Below are 25,589 nucleotides of genomic sequence, written 5' to 3'. Positions count from 1 at the left end.
CATCCATTTCTTCATCCATGGCTTTCTCCCATTTTTCTTTTCCCATGGCTTGCTCAAAAGAAGTGGGTTTTGGTTCTTGTATCACTTTGACCATATAGGCATAGTGAATGGCTGTAAATCCATCATATATTAGCCTATCCATAGGATACCTAGCTCTAGTAGACCTATGCAAAATAGGCTCACTTCCAGGTGCTCTCAAAACATCCCTGGTCTTCCTTACTCCATGTGTAACAACAGAAGGAATACCCAACTCATCATCAATGCTCTGTTCTGAGCCACTGGATTCACCATCCACATAAGAGTGACCTGCATTCACATCAAACATGGGCTGATCTACCTTCTCTTTTCCTTTTTGTGATACCTGCATACCACTATCTGCATTGCTTTGAGGAGATTCTCCTGATCTCAATCTACCTGTCCATGGTGAAGTATGTGAACCACTGCTAGAGGACACTGTAGGTCCACTAATATTTTGTGATTGCTGCTGTGAATTCTATGCAGCATTACCATTTTGTGCATCTACATCATCAATCACATTTACTGGTTTATACCAACTGCTCATCTCATCAAAAACAACATCTCTGCTCACTGTAAACTTATGAGTAGAAGGGTTATAGCATCTATCTTTCTGCTGCAGAGAATAACCAATAAAGATGCACTTCTCAGCTTTTGGTTCCAACTTGGACCTCAACTCATCTGGCACATGAACATAGGCAATGCAACCAAAAATTTTCAAATGAGAAATATCTAGTTTCCTACCAGTATACATCTCCTCTGGCGTCATGCCATGTATTGCTGTAGTGGGAGTCCTGTTCATTATGTAAACTGCTGTAGCAACGGCTTTAGCCCAATAATAATCTGGTAGGTCTTTTTCATTTAGCATGGCCCGAGATACCTCTCTAATATGCCTGTTTTTCCTTTCTGCAAGTCCATTTTGCTATGGGGTATGACTGCATGAATATTGCTGCTTTATGCCATGCTGTCACGAGGGCAAAGTTCCACTCCAAACTTTTCACTTTTTTCTCTTGTTCTTTGCTCCCCAGTTTGGTCCCCTACCGGGATCCCCAAGGTATCCGCTTGACCTCTCGGAGCTGCCACCGACTTACTGGCTGGAACCCCTACTGGACTGGATGTCCTTCACCTTCACAAACCTGTTTGAATCCTCCTGGTGCTCAAAAGAAGAGCATAGACCTCTTGCCGGATGTTACGGTCTTGACATCCCCGTCTCTCCAAAACCGTTTGCTAGATCCCCGTGAAGTGCCGCAAGTGTTCCAGACCTACTCCAGAAACTCAGTGTGAGAGGGGGGATATGCCTGTGAAACCGGCTCTTCAAAACTCCTTCAGAGGCTAGTCATAACTAACTAAACTTAGTTAGAACTAAGTTTAGTAGAACCGCCAAAAGGAAGCTGGCCCTGCCGCCAAAGTTGGCCGAACCGCCAAAAGGAATGGGGCTCAACCGCCCACGGTATTCGAACGCAGGACCTGAAGACAAGTTCACGCAATGCTCTAAGTTGAGCTAACCAAGGAGGCGGATCGTAGGTATTACTTATATTATTCCCTCACCTGGTTATATCTCAACCCTGCTTCTCCGCACGCCCAAAAGATTCCTTCGTTCCACAATCGATCTGTGGATTCGAACCCGTGACCTGCTAGTCGAGGAACCGTCGCAGTAACCAAGCAGCCACTTACCCGGTTTGTGTAACCAGTGCAGCCACCTTAGCTATAAACTATCTTCGTTCAAACGGCAAAAGGGGGTCGGCCCCCTCGTCGGCTTGCGACCTACCGTCCCACCGCCGAATTTGAACCCTGTACCACCTGGCTATAGGTCAGAACCCTTCACGGCCCGGCTAGCCACCCGGGCCGTGGCCTTGCTTGCTCTATAAGGTGTACCCTAAGCTTATATAGAAGCTTTTCGCTTCTAGGCTATGGCGCACCCGTCGCCTCCATGCACACGGCGGGTCGGCTACTTGGAGCGTCGCCTGTTTTTTCTAGACCATGGAGCTTCTACCGCCGTGGAGTGATCAGCCACGAAGCTTGTAGTCGAGCGGGAGAACGCTTCTTGTGGGTTCCGTCGGCTCCGTCGAGTTTTAGCACGAACTTTCGTCAAGGCCTTCTAAGCTCCGTCGAGCGGGTGCGTACAAACGAGGATTCTGACATTATCGTGGGTTCGGCTACGTGATCGTGTCGCGCGGGTGCTCCGTTGTACTAAGGAGCTCCTTGAATGGAGCCCTAGAGTCTCTAGGCTGAGCCTCCCCGTCCGAAGCACGACGAAACTGCAGTTCCGTCCACTTTCGTCGGTGGGAGACGAAGGCTCAGGCGATCCGTTCTCTGGGGTCTGAGCCTCGAACGATCTGCTCCTTCGTCAGGGAGTTATTCGGGAAGGTTCCCAGGCCCCCACGAAATCTGGGACCAAATGGCTCCCCACGTTCTTCATACGGCTCTCTGCATCGACGACGGAAACACCTGAGAATCGGCAACGATGACCAGCTCATCCTCCACAGACTTCCGTTCGCAATGCCCTTTCGTGGGCTTCGACCCCAGGCCAAGGGGAAGCCCTGGCTCTAAGGGTCGCCTCTTCTTTCACCTGCAGACAGTACAACTATCGAAGGGGAGGGGAGACGAACAAAACCCATACAAGAACCTTCATGACTACGAATACCAAAACAACGCTCAGGGAGAAAGGAGATTTGGCATTCATATAAGAAGGGGGCCCTGTGGTCAAAACGCCACAGGGCGGATTACAAAGCTTCAGAAAGATGATCAAAAGCTCACACTCTCTCAGGATTTACAAGAGCTCCCAGCTCTGCATGCTCTTCCAGCTCTCAACTCTACCATTCTTGGTCTGAGCCTTCTCGCTGCTACGTCCCGTGTGTGTGTGTGATTTTGTATTTTGGAGGGAGTCTTCCTCCTTGGCTCCAACGTCCAGTCGCCTTCTTCAAAGCCTCATTTCCTCCTTGTTACCTTCTCCCCAACAGTTACCTTGGGGGGGCCAATCAATTCAAAAATCCTCCCGTTTGAATTGAGCCCCCTCAAAGCTAAGGTTGGGAGTTTACCTCACCATGGGCTGCTCCCCTAGGTGAGGTTCAAGGTTGTCAAGGGTAGTCATCCCCTTGACCCACAAGAGGTAAGGATGTCGAGTCCATGGATAAAAGAGGGGCGGACTGAGGTTCAGTCCCTTGTCAACGGGCCACCCGTTACATTCCCCCCCTCTTTCTCTTGCTCTCTCGCTTCTTTGGAAAGGGGTGTGATTCATTGTAGCCACGCACGATGTCCACAAACCGCCATAGAGAAGGTTCCGTCCTCCATGAGTCTTCACTTGAAGGCTACCCCTTCCAGTGACAATGGTACAACCTGTTAGGCCCGAACTGATTCGGTCTATCTCGGTGTGCCATGATGCTCTCAAGGTCTTCACCCTCTCCTCGATCCATCATTAGAGCCGGACCTCTATTCCTCTGCTCACGGTCTGGATCATCATCTTCTTGAGCACCTTTCAACATAGAGACGTGAAAGGTGGGATGAATATGTAGATGGGGAGGAAGTCGTAGACGGTAAGCCAGCTTGCCTACCCTCTCAAGGATCTCGTATGGCCCGTCATACCTGCGCGCAAGACGATCCGTGATCTCCTTTGGCATGCTGAACTGCTCAGGGTTCAGTTTGAGGTAGACCTTCTCGCCAACCTCATACTCTACATGCCTCCTCTTCCGATCCGCAAACTTCTTCATCCTATCTTGAGCTTTTCCCAGCTGATCCCGGGCAATTTTAAGCCTGTTTATCCACTCCTCGTGGAAGGCTCCTCCTGCTGGAGCTACTCCTCCCGCAGTAGGTAGTACAGCTGCTTCCCCTGAAGCTAATGGCTGATACCCATAAGCTAACTCGAAGGGGGAAAATCCCATAGAGGAATGCTGCCAGCTGTTGTAGCAGAACTCTGCTGCATCCAGATGCACATACCAATCAGTCTGGTCTCCCTGAACATAGTGCCTGAGAAAGTCCTCCACAAATTGATTGGTCCTCTCAGTTTGTCCGTCAGACTGCGGATGGTACGAGCTGCTAAATGCAAGCTTCATTCCGCACATGGCAAACAGTGTGCTCCAGAAACTGCCAGTAAACCGCCCGTCTCTGTCAGACACTATTTCCCTTGGTAGACCATGGTGTTTTACCACGAACTTGAAGAAGAGCTTTGCTGCTGCTGGGGCATCCAGTGTACCTGTGTATGGGATGAAATGGGCCAGCTTGGTGAGTCTACATACCACTACAAAGATACCCGTATGTCCTCCGCTGTTCGGTAGACATGTGATGAAATCCATGGAGGCACTCTCCCATGGTTTTGTCGGGATGTCGAGTGGTTGAAGTAGCCCTGCTGGCTTCATCCTTTCAACTTTGTCCTGTCCACAAATGTGGCATGTCCGTACATAGGCATCCGTATCTCTTTCCATCAAGGGCCACCAGAAATTCCTTCAGAGTAACTCAAGAGTCTTTTGCTGTCCTGGATGGCCTGCCCACTGTGGCTCATGATGCTCCTGGATCATCCTCTTTCTCAAGCCTCCTATACATGGAATGTATACTCTCCACTGCTTGAAATAAATGACCCCATCACGTACCTCTATGTGTGGCCTCTTTGCATCAGTACCGAGTAGCTTTTTGGCAAGCTCATCCTCTCCATACCCTGCTTTGATCTCCTCCAAAACTGTGGATCCCTGCAGAATCTGAACTGCAGCTAGTTAGGGAACTCGGGAGATAGCTTGGGCTGAGTCACAAAGTAAGATGTTGTGACATTATCTGTGAACACAGTAAATTTGCTGCCCAGCAGATAGTGCTTCCAAGCTCTCAAACAATGAACTACTGCTGTCATCTCTCTGTCAATCAGCTTCCGACTCTCGAAAGCTATGGGGTGCCCATCTTGAAGGAGTACTCCTCCTATAGCAAAATCAGATGCATCTGTTTGTACCTCAAAGGGCCTCTCAAAGTTAGGAAGAGCTAGGACGGGCTGGCTTCTCATGGCTTCCTTCAGTTTCTGAAAAGCACCTTCATGCTCGGGACCCCACTTCCACGGTGTATCCTTACGGGTGAGATTAGTGAGAGGGGCTGTAATCTCACTGTACATGTCAATGAAAGACCGGTAGAATGAGGCCAATCCATTGAAGGCCCGTACATCATGTACACCCTTCGGGGTAGGCCAGTCTACTATTGCTTTCACCTTGCTCTCATCCATCATGAGTTTACCTTGGGTCACCTTGAATCCCAGAAAATGGATGGTCTCTTTGGCAAAGTCACATTTGCTCTCTTTCAGAAACAGCCGGTTTGCTCTCAGCCTGTCGAACACTTCTCTTAAATGCCTTACATGCTCTTTGAGAGTCTTGGAGTAGATAAGAATATCATCCAAATACACGACAATGCATTCATCTAGGAGATCCCTAAAAATACCATTCATGAGTGTCGTGAAGGTTGCCGGGGCATTGGTTAACCCGAAGGTCAGAACCTTCCAATCAAACGACCCATACTTGGTTCTCATGGTGGTCTTCTCCACATCAGCTTCTGCGATTCTGATCTGATGGTACCCTGATCTGAGATCTATCTTTGAAAAGTACCTTGCATGTACTAGAGAGTCAAACAACTCCCGCATGTTGGGAAGGGGGTACCGGTTCTTGATGGTGACTTTGTTGAGAGCCCGGTAGTCTACACATAGACGTAGATCTCCTTCCTTCTTCTTCACAAAGAGCACGGGTGCTCCGTATGGAGATTTGGAGGGCTGAATGAATCCAGCCTCTAGTAATTCCTGCAACTGCACCTTCAGCTCCTTGTTCTCTTCCTGGGACAACCTGTAAGGTGCCTTGGCTGGAGGGTCTGATCCTGGATATATCTCTATCCTATGGTCAATCTCCCTTTTTGGGGGAAGCTCCTTTGGGAGCTTCTCAGGTAAGATGTCCGCGTACTCCGCCAGTAAACTCTGCACCTCCTTTGGTATGTGTCCTTTGGATGGGGCTGAGCTCTCCTCATGCTCTTTGATCACCACAAGGTAAGCTTGCTGTCCTTTTCTTACTGCCTTTTTCAACTGCATAGCTGAGAGGACTTGAGGCAAAGGCCCTCCCTTTTGCCTTGAAGCTTTGACCACCTCCCAACCGCCTTCTTTACAGAAAACTAACTGTTCATCATGGCTGTTGATCAGAACTTTGCTGGTCCTCAACCATGTTTGCCCAAACACCATGTCAAAGTCATCCATCTCGACTATGGAAAATTCTGCTTTGTGAGAACAACCTCCTACTTGGATGCTTACCCCCTTTGCCACTTTGATAGCTGCCTGTCCTGGGGTGTTCACCGTCTTCATGATCTTCCCTTTGCTGATCTCAGCCTTCAGTCCTATCTCTTTAGCCTTCTGGGAGGTGATGAAATTATGACTGGCTCCGCTGTCCACCATAGCCCTCACTAGGCGTCCATTCACTGTAGCAGTAATGAACAGCAGATCTGCAGCTACCTGGTCTTCATTCATAGCTCCTAGAAGCTGAAGAGGGGTCATGGTCTGTGTGGGCTGCCCGTTCTCAGTTTCCTGGATGGTCTGAAGTGACTGTCTCATGGGGCCAGTCCCTGGCAAAATGAGCTCCAGTACATATATAGCAGCCACTCCCTTTCGGGGCTGAAAGGCTGGATGAAGCTTTGGCTGACCCCACACTGCTTTTGGGCTGAACAGTACCTGTTTTACCTTTACCTTTTTGGGTCGCAGTAGCTTTAGGCTTGGCCTGCTCAGTTGGAACATCTCCCATGGGTCGGTACTTCTTCTTTTTAGAGCCAAACCTCTTGAACTTCTTCATTTGAGAGGTACTCTCCCCCTCCATCTGACCTTAGGCATTTTATTTGCATGCCTGTTTCTTTTTCAACTATAGCTTTAAAAGCTTTGAAATGCCCAAACACTTCACTTTTCTTTTTCATAAAATACACCCAAACTTTTCTGCTATAGTCATCAATAAAAGTGACAAAATAATGATTGCCTCCAATAGATGCAGCTTTAGTAGTCCACACATCAGAGTGGATTAATTCCAATGGCTTCTTTCTCTCTTGAACATGTCTAGGAAATGGTTTCCTTGCCTGTTTTCGAAATTGATAGGCTTCACATACCTTATGCATTTTTGCAACCTTGAATTTAGGCAATCCTGCAACAATATTTTAGGCCTGCATTGATTTAAGTCATTGTACATTAACATGACCAATGCGTTTATGCCAGATATCAATACCTACAACTACACCGGTCCCATGTGCAAACATTGCTGCACTCAATTCAGGCATGTCCGCATCCAACATAAACATCCTGCCCTTCTTCTTTCCTTTTGCTATCAAGCGACCGTTATTTAGCTATAGAAATACTATATATGCATATTATTTCCTAAATTTTGACTTTACGTATAAATTCGTTTATAAAATTCCTAGTAAATTTTAAATGTTAGGATTAATAGTTGTGTTTACTTGATTATTTTGTGTTTTCTTTCTCACAAATCTTAATTACGCTTTTAATTAATTAGATCATTTTCTTAGTTGATAGGAAAATGTCTAGTATATGATTTAATTTATTTTTAAAGTACTCCATTTTCTAAGATAATTTAATTAATTAGATATTGAAAGATATTAAGTTAACTCTTTATAAAATTTAATGACATTTTGTGAACGAAAGGCCTCATGATAAGATGCAAATTAGTTCAAGAATTGTTGATATCAACATAAAGGTGGTGTAAAAATACACCATTTTGTTGAGAGATTACTTTGGTGCTAAGCGCCAAGCACATCCTCATGGGATGAAAACTAAGTATTTGTCCTCCAAAGCCCACCACTTTGTTGCTCCCACATCACATGACCTCCAAACCCTTCGCGAAAGTGAGTTCTTGTGGCCTGAAGGACATTTATCAGTGTAAATATAATGTATTTTTTCTTAAACCTCGAACTCAAAACTCAAACACAAAGTTTAGACAATCAATAAATGAATTGCATCGGGATTCCCCTAGGTAACAAGTTCAAATACAAGCTCATCATTGTGATAATCTTCATCATGGAAGGTACGTGCAAGTAGAAGCTAGAACTGTGGGATTGTGTACACACACACACAACCTAATGAATAAAGGCATCCACACAAATACATGCATGCACACACATGAAAAATGTGAGATTTTGCAGCTGGGGGATGGGAAATATAGTGGGGAAGGGGGAAGGACAAGGATGGGAAGAGAGTGGGGGGTTAGGTGAGAGGGAAATGCAAGGATAAGGCACATGCACACACTACATGTTATATGTAAATGTATAATATATTATGTTTGTGTATGTGTGTCTAAATGAGTGCACACACACACACACACGAATGTACATAAAGAAAACATTTAAATCAATGGTAGAGGTCCAATACAAAAATTTCCTTGAAGGCATTCAAATATTGATACTTATATATTATCCTATGATTTGGCATTGCATGCAACCTAGAGACCAAACTAAAGATGAAAGATGAACACATCTTCTTAAACCCCAAGCTCAAAACCCTCAAATTTTTGATCAAATTGAAACAATAAGATGAAAGATGAACATATATTTTTAAAACCCTCAATATTTGGCAAAATTTACTCTAAATGCTACGTCCCTGAACCCTGAACCATCATATTTGAAATCAAATTGGGATTAAAAATTCAAACAAAAACTATCATGGGAAAAACTCTCAAATTTTTGTCAAATATAATATAAAAAGATGAAACCCTAAGAGTTCCATCTCTATATATTCTTTTCCCATCTCCATGTTTCTCATTATCTTCATCACTCTTTTGCTCTCGACTCCTCCTCCTCTCTCTCTCCCATCTCCTCCTCCTCCCCCTTCCAAATCTCACAAGTTCTTTTTCCTCCTAAAAATAATCAGTTTGTGCATTTTGTGCCCAAGGTGAGAAAGTCTCTCATCTTGAGGGGATTTCTCCACCTTGAGCGCACATGCCTCCACACAAAAAAAAAAAGAAAGATTTTTTTTTTCCCCAGGAGAGGCACCTTGATCGTGTGCTCAAGGTGGGGTGGGCTCCCTCCACCTTCAGCTCAAGCTCCAACTCAAGTTCAAGGTGGGAAAATAATTTACTTTAAGATTGTTTGTATATGTTTTTAATGTCAGGTGGTTTAAGGACATGGTGGAAAGAGGCCCTAATTCAACTATCAGATGCCATGCAAGTGGCTTTGTAATCATTGACTCCACAAAGTTTTCGCAAAGCAGGAAGGACACACTAGTTCTACTGCAACAATGTGAGCATGTGCTCTTCACATGTATAAAAATGCTGACTTATCTATGATAATTGCAAAGCAAGGAAACTGAAATATTTGTAATTTTGATTGAATAGATTGTCTTTCAACCAATGGTGGACAATAGTAGATGGTGGTATGTCATCCCTATTACTCCACGTTCTAAAGCAATATATAGTACATTTACTAATATGGAGCGTGTGGAGGATGATCATGGCAATGGTGGTGAGGATGATACTGATACGAGTGAAGAGATTGATGATGAGATACGAGATACAGATGATCATGCCATTACCCATGAGGATGAGCCTGGCATTGGTGATGCTGATTTTCATGAGTAGAGCAGCGCTTCAAGTGGGATGAATCTATCTATAGAACCAGACATTCCAAATGGGGATATGGAAGTAGATAGTTTGGCAAGGGTGGATCTCATTGAGGATGAGATTGAACCCTAGTCCCTCATTGTATCATTCTACATTCTTCTATATTGGCAAATTTTTTATATGTATTGTCTCATTCTCCTCAACTCAAAATACTATTTTATATGCTGTCTCATTTTCATAAACTCACTTAATTTGTGTATATGAGCATTTGGCCAAATCATATACAACATTGATATTTTCATAAGATTAGGTAGTGTGACCATTGCCTGTCAAGCCTATATGTCTCAAGTTTGAAAAATGGACTCTTCTCCACGTGTATAATCATGTTTATAGTCGCGTTTAAAAACTAGTGTAGCCACGTTCATAAACGCTCAAATTTAGCGGGCTAATAAACGTGCAATATACATGCGACAATAGACGTGCCCGTCATTTTTTGCATCTATTAAATGCATCTACAGGGGAATTGTGTTGTGTATCAAAAACACTTTCCTAAACAATCTTCCACCTAGGAATGGTGGCAATTTCCTCATGCCAAAGTGGCAAAAATGGCAAGATTTCTATAGAAAGATTGCTCACGTGATGCTAGATTGGAATATGGGATAACTCTTCATTCGAAGATGATTTTAATTTACATGCCAAAAGTATTGCCTTTTTTCAGGATTATAGCTACAAAACTGTCTCATTAACCATTAATTATAAGGACAATCATAAGTGTAAATTGGTAATGTTGATCTGAGAGGTTAGATTAGAAATTGAGGTGCTCTTGTACCTTCCTTGTACCTTGCCTTGATGTAGTTGCAAGCATCATGAAGCGCCTTAATAAATCAAGAACCCTTAGATCATAAAAAATCCCTTTAAATTATGCCTTTATAATCACCTACATGGGTCTAATCTTCCTTTTCTTGTTCTCCCCCCTAAACATGATTTTGACTTGGCAATTGAGATGTACTCTAACTTTTTGTTCCTAAGAATGTGATTATCTCAAAGAACCTAGTGAATCTCTAGGTCTTTCAATCCTATTCTTTTGATACCAAAATCATAAACTTTTGTATTAGTTTTGACATTTTTCCATGTGCCATGTCACACCTTATTTTCAAATGTAGTTTGTTTTCTTCGTGATAGAACATTTCAATTAAACTTATTCAAGGCAACATAGATTCGTCAACAACTCAGCTATTTCTTGCTTGAAAGGATCCACATTTCCAAGAAGAGGCCAAAATGTGTAAGCATATAATGACTGGTAGATTGAACCACAATGTTTTCAAGTTTCAAAATGAACATAGTGAAGCTTATGCTAAGATCTAGATCCAACACCACATCCAAATAATAAAACTTGCAGTAACATTGGCTAGCCCATCAATCACCGAGTTGACACACTTGTTAGCAAGGAAAAATGTAATCTTTGAGTCTAGGGAGAGGTGAAATGTTTAACATTATCAAATGTTGAAAATGAGCAACATAAGGCCTATGAAAAAATTGATCGAGTTGGTTTTTCTTCAAGGTGTCTCCCTCAATGTAGTGATCTACATAGCACAGGCTCTCGGCATGGTTCTCACATTGGCTTTGCTTTTGCTAGTGCTAATGTTTCTAGTTATGGAGTGGCATTAGAAAAACACATTATCTCAAGACACTAGTTGTGCCGCTGATGAAAGCCTCTCCCTTGAGCATCCATTTGGTTGACTAGTTCAACCCTAAGACACATGCCAATATTTTAATCTACATATTGAACCTCCCCATTAGAAACTTGGAACTGAAATCATATACACAAAACTTTCCCATGGCTGGCCCATTTCCACACATGTTATCTTAGACTCTGGCTCATATGCTTATTTAAGGTAGTGTGGTGGAGTCACAAATGTTCTCCAAATGTTGAAGGTAGCATGGTAGCATGTGAGATAGGAACATTGGACTGATTTCTAAAGGCAAGGTTACTAACCATGACATTAGATACACATGCTATACAACCAAGAACTCATAATCATTTCAGTATGCTAATTGAAATTGAGACCAAAGCATTGTGTAATTTGTAACTTGGATTTTGTTGTCTTGATAAATATCCTAGTTTGGGGGAAACCGCTGCATCTTACCGGGATGCTCTTACAACAATTTCAAATAGTTGATGTTTTTAAAAATGGAGCTTCAGATTTAAAGTTAGGTTTTCTCAGCTTGATGGCCCAGTGGAGTAGTTTTTTGGTTGTATAACGATGGGTATGATAAACATTGAATGATGTGTGTGTCAAATGCCATGCAAGGAGTGGATCTTGGGCTATACCATGTAAATAAATCCAAAGTGCTAGAGCTCGTCAATGCACCAAAAGCATGATCGAATATCTCATTTGTAGCTATGAATCTTCCAATTTTCGTGATATTTATGAAGCTTCCATTCACTGTGTTTGTACTTGTTGAGACATTTTTTACATGAACTTAGGATTTTTGATCCAGTTTCCAACCTAGGCACATGTGCACTTTTTGGAATGCACATCATGTGTTTTCAAATCACTCCATGTAATGACAGATCGAATAGTCCTTCAAAAAAAACGTTCGACAAAAAGATAAAACCTCTAGTTATTTGGTTATTAGACATTAAAAACATAATGTCAAGGCTATGTTAAGGAAATTGTTCATAGTAGATAAGTTGAAGATACAATTGGGCATCTTGCACTCTTAGAACTGCCACCACCACTTGTGTAAAGATTGCAGGAGAGAGGGACGAGACTCACTTGCAACTATCTTCACAACACACAAAGAAGAAGGACATGAGTTGTGGAGACTAAAGCCTATGTTCACTTACTTGAAACTAGAACACAACAACAATACAATGAGAGAGGAGTATACCCCATATGTCTAACCCTAGAATACATGGTTCATATGTGAACCCAATCCAAACATACGTGGCAGTCTAACTATGCCACAAGTACAACCAACCAAGATGATGACATAAATGACAATCACCCAGGAGATACATTGGGAGTTGCACTTGATATCTCAACACTCCCCCTCAACAAGCTCAAATCCATGTCAAGTACACCAAGCAAGCTCTTGAATCTGCATACCTTCTCTGTATCCAAGGCCTTCATAAAACATCAGCCGCTTGCTCCTCAATGTTGACATATACAAGATCAACCTTGCCTACTAGAACCTTCTCCCTCACAAAGTGAGAATGCACCTCAATGTGCTTTGTTCTAGTATGATAAAATGGATTATTAGCAAGCATAATGATGTTTATGTTGTCACAATAAATGAAAATGACTCCATGTACTCATGCAGCCATGGTTGCATCCATGTACTCAACTTGTGTGCTCGACAGGGAAATTGTAGGCTGCTTCTTACTACTCCAACTGATTGTAGCACTCCCAAGGGAAAACATAAAAGTGCTAGTAGATTTCCTCTCTGAGATACTACTAGCCCAGTCAATGTCTGTGTATCCATGTAATTGTATTTGGCTCCCAGCCTCATAAAATAGTCCATAATGCAATGTGGACTTCACATACCTCAATATGCACCTAGTCGCATCCAAATGTGGCTTGCTCGGTGCATTCACTCACAAGAATGTGAATTGGGAAAACATTTTTCCAACATATAAATGAAAAGAGAAGGTTTTAAAAGAAAAAAAAAGATAAAAATAAATCTTTAAAAACATAACAAAATAAAAAAATATACTTTCACATCCAAAGAAAAATAAAACACTCATAAAAAAGATACTATTGCTAAGCATAATTAAGTCTTCAAATCTACTTCATCCATTTGTACACTAAACTTAACGATCCAAACCTAATATCCAAGACTCCTTAAAAACTCTTATGAGAGATTGTAAGAATTAATAAACAAACAACCATTTTACATAAACAATTATAAAACCACAAGCATAAGACTCAAGAGATCTTAAGAACTCACAAGCAAAAAAAAAAAAGATACTCACACAATCAAGCAACTATTTTCCCTCTTCAAGGATTAAAATTTCAAATGCAATTTCAAATCCTGGTTTCCTTGTTTGATTCCATTTGCTCGGTTGGAAAACCAAGCTTAGAATGGTTGGAAGAGTGTGAGCTCTTAGTATTTATAGATTTTGTTATTCATACTAATTGTGCTTTTCGTACCAATATATTGTATTTGTATTAATAAAATCTAGTCGTACGAATACCTATTTGTACAAATAAGGTTATTCATACGAATACATGTTTTTGACATGTCTAATTCATGAAAATATGTGACATGGCAATGGATTTTGACGTTTTTAAGAAGCATGAATGTATTAATCGTCCGTATTCCTCTAATTAATTGAATTATGAATTCGATTTATTCCACGTAGGCAACAATGTATCTATTGGCGATTCAGCCACCAATCAATACAATCAGCATTTTTTATGCACCTTGTCTATCCTGTGTGTACTGTTCTCTACAACATGTGTCCCCATGAGCCGATGTCTTTGTTGCATTTCTTCGAGCCAATGGAAAGCTATAATTTGGGTTAGCTCAGTTGTTTCAAGGGTGCATGGGATATGGTTGTGCTACCAAAACATTATTATGCATGTCCTATCTCTTGATTTTAAGGATAAATGAGAAACCAAAAGTGCACACATAGTGTGTTATGTGGTATTTTGCATTACACCCACACCATTGGTAATGTGAGAAGCTACACATTTACAAAACCCCACAAGTGATCATGTAACGGTCAATGCTCACATTAAATATTTTTACAATCCCTTAATATTAAGGGCATTAACTGGGATTGGATTAAAAATATTCCCAAAATGCGTAGGCAATCAACTCTGAACTTGGTTTTCGACACTCACAACCGAGGCACATATCTTAAAGTGTTGATTTGTATTTAGTAGGAATGCATTTTGTGATCGGCTTCAATTCTATAGCGGTCTCCACATGCTTCCCCTCATTTAGCATCTCTCAATATAACTTACTTAATGGGGTGGTCAGCGCCTTATTTTTCATCTAGCAATTAAAGAGTTTATGAATTGTTCTTATGCACATTCTCAGAGTGGCAATACCATGTTTTGCAAGCCCATTCTAAACATGTGTTACATGTCAACCTCTTAGGCATTCGATTCAACTTAACTACGTACTAGTACAACGCACCATGGCAAATCTATGGCAAAGAAGGGGGGCAGTAACTCGACATTTCAATTGGGCTTCCATAGGAGAGAACACACGTCAATATTAGTTCTACCCTCAACTTATCGATAGTGTTGTTCAAGTAGCATGTGAAGATGGATAAAAACTTTGTAAAACCACTATTGCAAGCATTGAGTGACATATTAGAATCATAGGCTAGTATGTGGATTTTAAAGTGCAACCAATCTTAGAAAATCATGTGTAGAAATATCATTTACTCTCTCCTATAATTCCACACAAACCCTATGTAAGACAAACTCTAGAAATAAACCAAATATGCATGTGTGTGTTTGTGAAATCTCCATGATAATTGATTAAAAATATGGCAAAGCAAGAAATGAATGTGCACATTGTAGTTTGAGGTAGCACTGTCCACAATTCCATGGATTATCAGAGGCAACCATGGGCTGCCCCTTTCCTCATCGACATGAGCTTTAATGGCGGCTACTACATCAACAAAGGCCTCTGCCTACTATTATGGGTCAACTTGTCAAAGATTTTTCACAACAAGGAGGAGCCACAAACAAGAATGAAGTAGAAAGAAACAATGCAGAGAGAAGGATGTCGCACAGAAGTCAGACACAGAATATTGCTCAAAACTTGTCTTACTTGGAGAAAATGTCGATACAACATCAGAGAGACAAAGCTCAAGCTACAAGCCAACAAATACAACTGAAATTGCTTTGCTTAGATTGACAATACAAGGCAAAACAGGTTGGCTGACCACAGTCCAACAACCATCATGATATAGAGATAACAAGTGTAACTGATTCTAACAGCTACCATAAGGCATAACTGTCATTCTAATAGCCTTAGTACCACTATGCCACTACTACTGTGACTCTTGAGCTTCTACTATATTCGGATTATCATATTACATTAAGATGCCATGCTTGGTGTTGGATTATCCCCTAACACCTACGCCTTATGTCTATAACACCTCCATATTCCACTTTTGCTAGAATCCTGAATCATCTTTAGCGAACAAAAATTCACAACTTGCTTCATCCATAGTTCATGCAATTAGTCTCTTGCTAAAGAAATCCAAAACATAAATCATGGAGCATGGTGTCAATGCCATGCCTTCACTCCTTAAAGAATTTGACGCTCTCCACATCTACGCAATAGAGAAGTGTGAGCATGAATCGCCCAAATACAATGGATGGGTAGATACATTCTTGATTGTATTGATAGTTACCTTCATGCCGCAACCCGATGGAAGCCATGGACACCACATGCAAGAACGCTTGCAAAGAAGTTTGCAAATGACCTGATGATACATAGGTGCTAAAAAAGCATATTTCCATGCCTCAACGTCCCCATTCCACATTGGGAATTCAAGAAGGAACCAGAATTGTAGCACATATGCCCCACTCTTACACACCTGACACTTAATGTGTGATCCTCTCCAAAAGCTCCCTTTGCCACCATGCATCCTTTCCCCAAACGTTGACACATGACATCCCCATGTGGTAAGATGTACAGGCAAATGCCATGTGTTGGAAACTCATGCAAAGTGCTCAACTTAATGTTAGATAAGATATATAATATTAGAGATTCAAAGAAGAAGAGATCAAACTAGTTCCAAAGAGTCCTCCCCATGGGTATCTATCTAAGGTGCAACCAAGATTCCCATGCACCCACGTGGATTACTGCTCACCGTCCCCATGGCACTCCCAAGAAACTGAAAGCATGCGGTCCTTTCAACAATCCTACAAATGTTTTGTTGTCGCCACCTTGTGACTGCCATGTGAAAGTTCATTGATGGACACATTAGCTAAGGAAAGCATGTGAACACCATATTAGGAAATTTGGGAATCTACCAAGTCCCATTTTGGTAATTCCCAAATTACCCAAATATAAATTTTCCCATATAAAAGATACAAAACATGAGGTGAAGTAGTAAATCAATCAACATAGTTTCAAAATGCACTTGTAAATTGAGCATATATTTTTGAGGGGTTTTTTCATCCACAGCTAGAGGCTCTAGTTTGAGTGGGGGTGTTGAAAATATATATAGTTCACCCTATTCTCGACTATGGCCTCACCTATATATCTCTATGAAAATATGTAATACATACTTCTTCTGGGAGCAATCTTGTGCATCACTCTCCCTTTCTCTCACCCTCTCAACAAACAATAGTGTTGCAATACCATTCGATGCCTAGACAAAACCTTGTCTAAGACTTGATGAACCTTGTGTAGACCATGTATCGCATTGTGCATCTCAACTCATTGTCTCTCTGCATTTGGAGCTTCCTCCATCCTTAAAAACCCCTCTCCACCCATATTTAGCTAGTGGCACACTCTCCACAGATTTGCAATGCCAAATTTTGGCCATGCAATAGTGGGACACATGCAAGTGGTAGCAAGAAGTACATAGAGTAAATTAATGAAAAGCTGAGTAGAGATCAATTTCTCGCGTTGTTCAATCATGGGAGAGTTCGATTCAAATTGGGTCAAATATATGCTTGACATGAAAGAAAAGCAAAAGATTTGGGTGGATCACATGTCAACACAATTAAACAGAGAATCCGAGTTTCAGAAAGCTTGCCAAATTTTTCAAAAGGTCAAGATAGCTCACTTGAACCACCACTATTCATCCGTATGTGATCTATGTTCGTGTTCAGCCTCAGCAACATGCATCATTATGATCAAAGAATCTCCTTAGCAAACCGGAACCACTCAAAACATAGGCTAAATGCAATGGATGTAGATAAATGTTTCATTTCTAGAATGGCTTCAAGAAGGGTCTGTCCCCCATAGTGCTAATTCTTTCTTACATAGCTCAAAAGGAGTTGTTTGAAATGGTACCTTCTTTGTTCATATACCTTCTTAATCAGGCTCCTCGATGCTACAATAGTAGGTTCCTTGCACAACACTATGGACCGGTATGCACAATGGGTCCTCCTCCATGGATACTTATTCCCGGTTGTGGAAATTTGTATCTTTCGACCAAACTTTATGACTCAGGTTTCAAGCGCATTGTGAACATTTACTTTTCCAAGGTGGTTGTATTGCTGAGATCTCGGGGGGGTCACTCATCATATGTAACCCCATCACGTGAGTTCAACAAAAGGCTATTTTTAATTCCTAAAATTTACAAAAATTAATTTACATAAGGGAATATTTAAACTAGTTTTGGAAAAAAATTACAGATTTATATAGAAAAAGTGTACATTTTATTAAGACCAAATTTACAACTAAGGGATTTTACAAATAGGCCTTGAACGCATGTGATATAGAGGGTGTATACATAGTGACCCCCTCGAGGCTGAGATGCTCACACAACACTTATGCAAACGACCAAAAATGCTTTGGAGTTCATCATGGACATGACGGAGATGCAATTTTCAAACATAGGAAACGGAGGTATAAGGCTTCTCAAAAGGAGCTTTAAGTGATGAGAAGCTAATGTAAGAATTGGAATCCCTACATTCGGCAAGGGTTGAAGTTTCTCAGCGAGCCACCCATTCCATTTACTTGGTATCCTCTTCGATTCATGTAGGTCTATCCTCCCAATCATTTCTAATGGAGAAGGAGTAGTTTGATCAATATTAGTCATATGTCTTTATAGGCCTTCATGATGACAGACGATTTGAATGACAAAAATGATGGAGTGTGGATTCAAAATGAATCATCAAAGGGAGATGTGGAAACTCAAGACTTCACGATGCTTGACATTCTAGCTCCATGAATATGAGGTGACATCTCCTTGCTACCACCATTTGGGCATAGTCGATCTCTTTTATGTAAATGTTTGGGTATATGGATTACACTTCCTTCCAAGCAGCCATTACACTTTTTTTTTTGGCAATCATGCGAATTGGAAATATCAAATCTTGTATGGCTAGCATTTAGCCTAGCCTTTCCCTAGTGGTTCCACGTGGGCACTAGTGATCCATCCTTAATAGGATAGATACTCACACAGAGTGCATAGACCAATTAGAAATCCATCTTGGATGCATGCGTGAAAGATACATGCAAATCCAAGACAACACAATGAATTAGATGAGATCTATTGGATCAATCTTTCTACAAGTTGCTCAAAAAGGCCAGTCGTCAACATATAAATAGTGAGTGGAGAAAACAGACTCACTAATAGTGGGTATTCGAAACTTCATACAAACTAAGAACTAATTTAACCTCGCACACAACATATGTGAATCATAGATAGCAATCAAGGCTGCTTCAAACAAATTCAAAAAGTGATTCTTATTTGTAAAGGTCCATGGCAAGGTGAGATACGACTCACAGAAGCTACCCAAGGTCATTGTTGGAGGGTTGCAAGCCACACTGGTAATAACATTGTCATTTGACAGGTAGGATGGGTTTACCTCATGTGAGGCTCATGGAGATAACTATCAAAGACACCATGAGCGAGAAAAAACCAGAGGGGGAAAGGGTATGAACTCTCAATTAGAATAACGACCTAATTGTCGCTGAGTGGTTTACTTCCAAGGTAAGAGCAGTGGTAAGGTTGAGGGACACCTTGTGTGGAGATCATTGTGGAAGGTTCAAAAGTGGGTTGTCTAAAGCACTACGAGGTGGAGAGAGTTAATGATATACTCAAGGTGTTCCTAATTTGATGCTCGGTTCTATCTAGTCGGTTCTAGAAACTCAAAAATATTTGTTCTAACACCCATCTCTTTTGCATGAAAGTTATGCCTTTCTCTAGAGTTGTAGAAGCTTGTTGGTTTGCTACGTTTTTCTTTCGATTTCTCCCCTATGCATTAATCCCATGGAATTTCCACAATTGAGCGGGTATTTCAAGTTATACTATCCAAATTAGTATGCTTGATGTGTTATGGGTTAGGGTGGGTCCGAATTAGTGAGGTTTCTACCTATGATGAAGGAGCTAAGAAACAATGCGAGGATGTAAGAAAGAGTATTGGTTTTGCATTTTTTGGAAATTCTAGTTGGTGATTGACTTCTTTTTTAAAACTTTGTCTAGACTTTGCAATGGATGAACTACATAGTGACAAAATTCTGGTGGTCCAAAATTAGTACTCAAAGATTAACTTGGCAAAACATAAATCATGGGTGTCTTATGGGCTTTATTGAGTAATCTAGATAGCATTTTCATATCATGTCTTTAATAAAAATATATTTACGGAAGGGTATTTTAAAATACATTTTGACAAAAAGTTATATACTTATATAGAAAAAGGGTGTCTTTTAACCATACAATATCTAGGGAGAATGGATTTATAAAATATCGCTTCAACGCAGGTGGTACATAGGGTTTACAGATAGTGACTTTGTGACAAGTTCCTATTGGTTGAAGACATGAACAGACTAATTAAAAGGTGAATTGACCTTTGTGGTAAATGGAAGATGCTTCTTGGGGTTATTGGATTCCTAATATGTCCTTCACAATGAAGGATTAATGTTTTCATATCGATTCTTTCTTTTAGAAATTTATGCTCATGAACGCACTCTAGAGTTCACTTGAGCTCGCCATATGGTTTGAAATATGTAAATTGAGTTGTAGTTGGGCTAGGGAATGTCCCCTATATTATATTGGCACTCTTGCTAATTCGATCTATTCCCTAATTCAACTCTAAACCTTTTTGGCACTCTTTTTCTGAGCTTGCAAGAGTTTTGAATGGGTTCGAGATTGGATAATGAATGTGAAAGAGGTTTGAACGGGAATCCATAAGGCAATCCATCAGGTAATATGAGAGAGAGAGAGAGAGAGAGAGAGAGAGAGAGAGAGAGGATAATGAATGTGAAAAAGGTTTGAACGGGAATCCATAAGGCAATCCGTCGGGGGGAGAGAGAGAGAGAGAGAGAGAGAAATCTGCCACTTGACATTTCACAATTCTAATACGGAGAAAGTTGTACACACGCGTCCATGGACAAATGTAGCTTTTGGCTGCCAACACGAATCGCGATTTATTCCTGGGCGTGCTGATGATCGTTAGCCGCCGCTACCAGTGTACCTGACACATGCACATTCCAGGCGTCCGCATGACTCGTGAGTATGCAAAGTTCAAACGAAGGTGCTCTGCTGTGCAAACAAAGGTGCTCGATCTGCTGTGCAGCAAGTGGGGGGCGGGAGCAGGAAGATGGCATCATGCCAAAGAACGTAACTGATAAAAAGCGACGATGTTCAAGCAGATTGCTTTACCCTTATTACCTTATTACATCTTGTTCAGGTTTTAAGGGCAGGCTGGACGCCATTGGCCGCCTGCGCACCTGTACACACGCAAGTGCCAGCGCAGTTAGTTTGATCGCTGCACTGGCAATTTGGCAAGGGAGCGCTGCAGCCGTAGGCGTTGCAGGGGGCGGGGCAGGAGTATGCAGCAGCCGGTTTGAAGAAGAAGCTGGAGGGAGAAGCCACGAGCAGAACAAGCAGCAGCAGCGAGGGGAGCAGCATATTGCGAGGCATGGTCATGGCTGATGAGTGAGCGCTGGCACTGCGCAATATAGTCACGTTTTTATAGTTGCTCGGGAAGCCGCATAGCACAAACCGCAAGTGTGATCCACGCCCCGAAAAGAACCTACCCAATGGAAAAGCTTAACCGCAAGTGTGACACGCCTCGAAAAGAACAAGAACTTATTGCTAAAAGGCCACAAAATCAATGTGATGATAAGTCGAAAAGGATGGCCGATAAGTTTAAGAAACTGTGGATGGCTATACAGTAGCAGGGACTCGTGCAAATCCTCCTCTGCCACACGTGTCATAGAGCCACGTCTTAGGCATGCATGGACCGTCATTTTTACCTCTCTAACCCCTGACTCCTCTGTCCCCTTGTCTATTGTGGTATTTTTGCTAAATCCGGCCCCCTAATAATTGAGAAATCAAACTGAAGGAGCAAACTACGTGAAACATAAAAGCAATGCATTTTATTTAGATGCAACACACACAATACCTGCATGGCACACATCCTAGGGGGCTTGTTGTGATCTTACAAAGCTTCTAAAACACTGTCCTGCAAAGGCCAAAACATCCTTCAAACACATGAAGTACAGAAATGAAAAAGCATCACCTAATCAAGCCAAATATATAGATGTCGTGGTAGATGCTTGAGTCGATGAGGAGCCATGATAGATGCCAGTTACATCTTCCCACTATAGGGCATAGTCGGGCACAAATATGATCACCCATAGTATGTTGCTACCAAGAGTAGCATACACTGGCTCTCATGCGAGAGATATCAAAGCCGATCACGAACCGTGTATAGAGAAGAAGACTCCTCGATCCACTCACAAAAGTCGACTTTGTAGAAACTTGTAGAAGAATACATGTGGTGAAGCCACTTGGCAATGTACACACTCAGGGGGTTCACCTAAAAAAATTAGTATACCATGTGCGTTCAAAAGGAGAGGTATTTTAATTCAACTTTTGAAAAAAATTCATTATCACAATGACATGTGCAACTTAGTAACCTCATTGACACACAAATATCGCAATGCCATGTGCAACTTTGAAACCTATTGGATGCAAGTAGACAAGTATTGAGTGGGAAAAGTAAATTGAGGCGATGATGAGATTAAAATGTTGGTTACTTTCGATCGCTTGGCCTGATGCAGAATGGAAGTCTTGAGGTTACAATATTGAACTTAGGGGAATATAACCGGCCCTAGCATTATCACAATTCCGTGTGCAACTTGGTAGCCTCATTGATAAACAAATATTAGAATGCCGTGGAAGTCTTCAGGTTACTTTTGATCACTTGGCCCAATGCTGAATGTAAGTCTTGAGGTTAGAATATTGAAAGGAAAATATAACCGGTCCTAGCATTATCACAATTCCGTGTGCAACTTAGTAGCCTAATTCACAAACAAATATCACAATGCCGTGTGCAACTTTGAAACCTTTGGACACAACTAGACGAGTAGTGTCAGGTCTTGAGGTGACAAGGAGAGGAAAATGTACAAAAATGTGTTTGTATATTGCGCACCTGCAGCCTAATCCAAACGCTGTTTTTGACGAAGAGCCCCACGTGTAGTGAGCGTTGTAATGTGACATGTCCAGCGAGGAATGCATGGGGGCGGATGACGTAAAGAATAATAATAAAGCTCTTGCTCGCCAATAATAAAAGGAGCCCCGCTTCATTCAAGCTCCAACACAACAGTCTTGAGACTTGAAGCCACTCTTCACTGTTCAGCCCACAACTTACATGCAAGCAAGCAAGCTGCTAGTAAGTAGCTACTATTATGGCGGCCGCATTGTCCACCAGACCCAGACCCACTGCACTGCAAGCGATATTGCTAATGGTGTGTGTAGTAGTATCGCCTGCCTTGATCCGGTACGCCAACGGACAGGAATGCGGACCTAATATAGGATCTTGCAGTGGCTCCAACTGCTGCAGCCAGTTTGGCTACTGCGGTACCAGCTGTACCTATTGCGGAGCCGGCTGCCAGTCCGGCTATGGGGTTTGCGGCGGGTGCAAATGTTTCCCAGGTGAGCTACACTGAGCTCCTGACTCCTTATATTAACGCGGCACGCCTTCAGGCTCTCATGCTGCAACTATATTAGATTATTAGTACACAATCTGATGCTAATTTGCCCTGTAATTGCAAATGGACAGCAAGCGCAATGGTACTAACGCGAGGTGGCATCACCAAGCCAATATCTGAGCTCGCCATCGGTGAGGAGGTAAGTATATATATCCAGCCTGCTTCACTAGTTCACACTTCCTACTGTATATTATGGAAATTAACGCCTCACTGCCTGAGTTTTCATCCGAAACTTAAACCGCAGGTGGCAGTTCGCAATGGCAACACAGGATCAGTGGAATATGACGCTGTGTACGCACATGGATACTCGGATCCCTACGCATTGTCGGAGTTTATTGTCCTCACACTTTCCAGTTTGCAAGATGAGAACGTGACCCAAACAATTGAGCTTACTGCTGGGCATTTCACTCTAGTTCAAGGTTTTCTTGCTTTTAGTGCTTACCCATCGTCGATCCTTTCCACAACTGAACAACCCATATATGCTTTCATCACATGTTTATACGTATATGCATGTACGTCACCATTGACAATCTTGTATGCAGGATTTGAAGACAGTAGACTTAAGTACAAATTAGCCCAGGATGTGAAGGTTGGAGATCGAATGCTCACTACCCGTGATGACGACCTTCAATTCTCTACTTTTGTTGTCTCTGGTACAAAGTTCAAACCACATATTTCAATCATCAGCTTGACCAATCCAATATTCAATTCGCATGTATATTTATCTCATTTCTCAAGACTGATGCTGCAGGTATCGGGAAGGAGGTGATGAAAGGTCTCTACAAGCCGTTTACGTTGAAAGGAACTATTGTAGTTAACAATGTGCTAGCATCCTGTCATAGTGAATGGTTCCTACACTCCACCCTCAAGCGCATTTTTGGTGCACACAATCTACCCTCTATTTATCAGGTTGACCACTTTGTTCAAGTTTTAGATTCCAATCATGTTCTCTTTTTGGAGCAAAGCATTCATTTTTAAAACTTACAGCTTTCATTTGTGACTACTCCTTGTTTAATGAACTTTAGATGTTTCCATGATCAATAACTAATTTCCTTTAATATATAATTTTACAGGCAATGTTGACACCTATAAGAATGCTCTACAGCGGAATGGACAAGGATGCTTACAAAGGAGTTTATACTCAAATAAATTCCCATTCTAGCATTGCAAAATCTGGAAGTGTCTTCAATGGATATTTGAAGCTCGATGTCCTCATGGGGCCTTTGTCACCAAAATCGTATGACATCCATACCACCTAATTAAGGAAGATGTAAACCGAGGTTTATTATCTTTATGAATGCATGTATGCAACAAGTCTTCAACATGCACTAGTATGTGCCAGTTATGTAATTAAATAACGACACTTGTTGCTCCAAGTTTGACCAATATAAAGGTTCCAAGTATGCTTCATCTCTATCTATATTAGAGACTGTATTCAAAGTGTGCAATTATTATTAGATAGAAGACTTTCTTAAGTACTTAATTATAATGGTCTCCAGTATTGTATATGGATGGCATGATTTCTTGTTATCTTGTATTTTAACTAAAGAGACTTATGCTCATACTATTTACTCATTCTAGTAGGATTTATGCCCTAGTTCAAGATTAATAACTCTTTATGTTTCCTTGAGATGACTCGCTCTCTACTAACACCATATACACATGATTACAAGCGCTTGCTAATCACATCAAACACTAATGAAGAAATGACATTGAAATAAAAAGGATGCCCTACTAATACATGGAGGTGAGGGGGAAATTTCAATAGATCTTCTAGTTTAAGAGAAATTTGTGAATAAGAAATGAAGTATGTGCTAGCGTCAAACTATCATCCATAAAAGGAGAACATTAAGTTCAGAATCCTTCATTATTGGCATAATTATGCCATTGCATGTATAGACTTAGTTACTCCATTACATATCTATGGAGTAATTAAGTATATACATGCAATGGCATAATTATGCCTTGACATACTATGATATTAAAGATCATGGTTCTTTGACCCTAAAAATTTACGAGGAAAGTATTAACATCAAAAGCTATCATTTTTTATCAATTAGGACTAGACCTGCAATGATGTGTAAATGGTCCTTGTGAGAACCATATTGAGCCTCTTAGGTGATATCTGAAGTATGGATTCTTTAAAAATGAATGAATAGTCTTTCAAGATTCAAGGCAAGTGTAAGCCTCATTTCTCTCCAGTTTAGTATAGAATGTGCCAGACCAAGCTTGTTGAAGAACCTGCATGGAATAGAGTGGATGAATGCATACACAATTTCAATTTCCATACCAAAGTAAAACGAAAGTTCTCTCTAACTCCAAAGGGCTAGACACTACATTATCGACAATCTCTCTTTGTTAGTCTAT

General features: G+C 41.4%; 1 protein-coding gene and 1 pseudogene across 1 annotated transcript; both read left to right on the top strand.

The window, feature by feature from the left end:
* The first annotated feature begins 6,753 nt into the window (after positions 1-6,753).
* Positions 6,754-9,698, top strand: LOC147890148 (uncharacterized; annotated as a pseudogene).
* Positions 9,699-22,949: 13,251 nt separating this feature from the next.
* On the top strand, positions 22,950-24,497 carry LOC147890147 (uncharacterized). The gene is made up of 6 exons (XM_087391119.1): positions 22,950-23,166; positions 23,294-23,361; positions 23,467-23,641; positions 23,765-23,875; positions 23,974-24,131; positions 24,296-24,497. The coding sequence occupies exons 1-6, from the start codon at positions 22,977-22,979 to the stop codon at positions 24,479-24,481; spliced, it is 888 nt and encodes a 295-aa protein (XP_087247245.1). The 5' UTR covers positions 22,950-22,976; the 3' UTR covers positions 24,482-24,497.
* Positions 24,498-25,589: the final 1,092 nt, after the last annotated feature.

The sequence above is a fragment of the Dipteris shenzhenensis genome, chromosome 19 (genome assembly GCF_047967505.1).
Source record: "Dipteris shenzhenensis isolate YYH24624 ecotype China chromosome 19, Dip_SZ_1.0, whole genome shotgun sequence".
Lineage (NCBI taxonomy): Eukaryota > Viridiplantae > Streptophyta > Polypodiopsida > Gleicheniales > Dipteridaceae > Dipteris > Dipteris shenzhenensis.
This window is presented reverse-complemented; position numbering and strand designations above follow the sequence as displayed.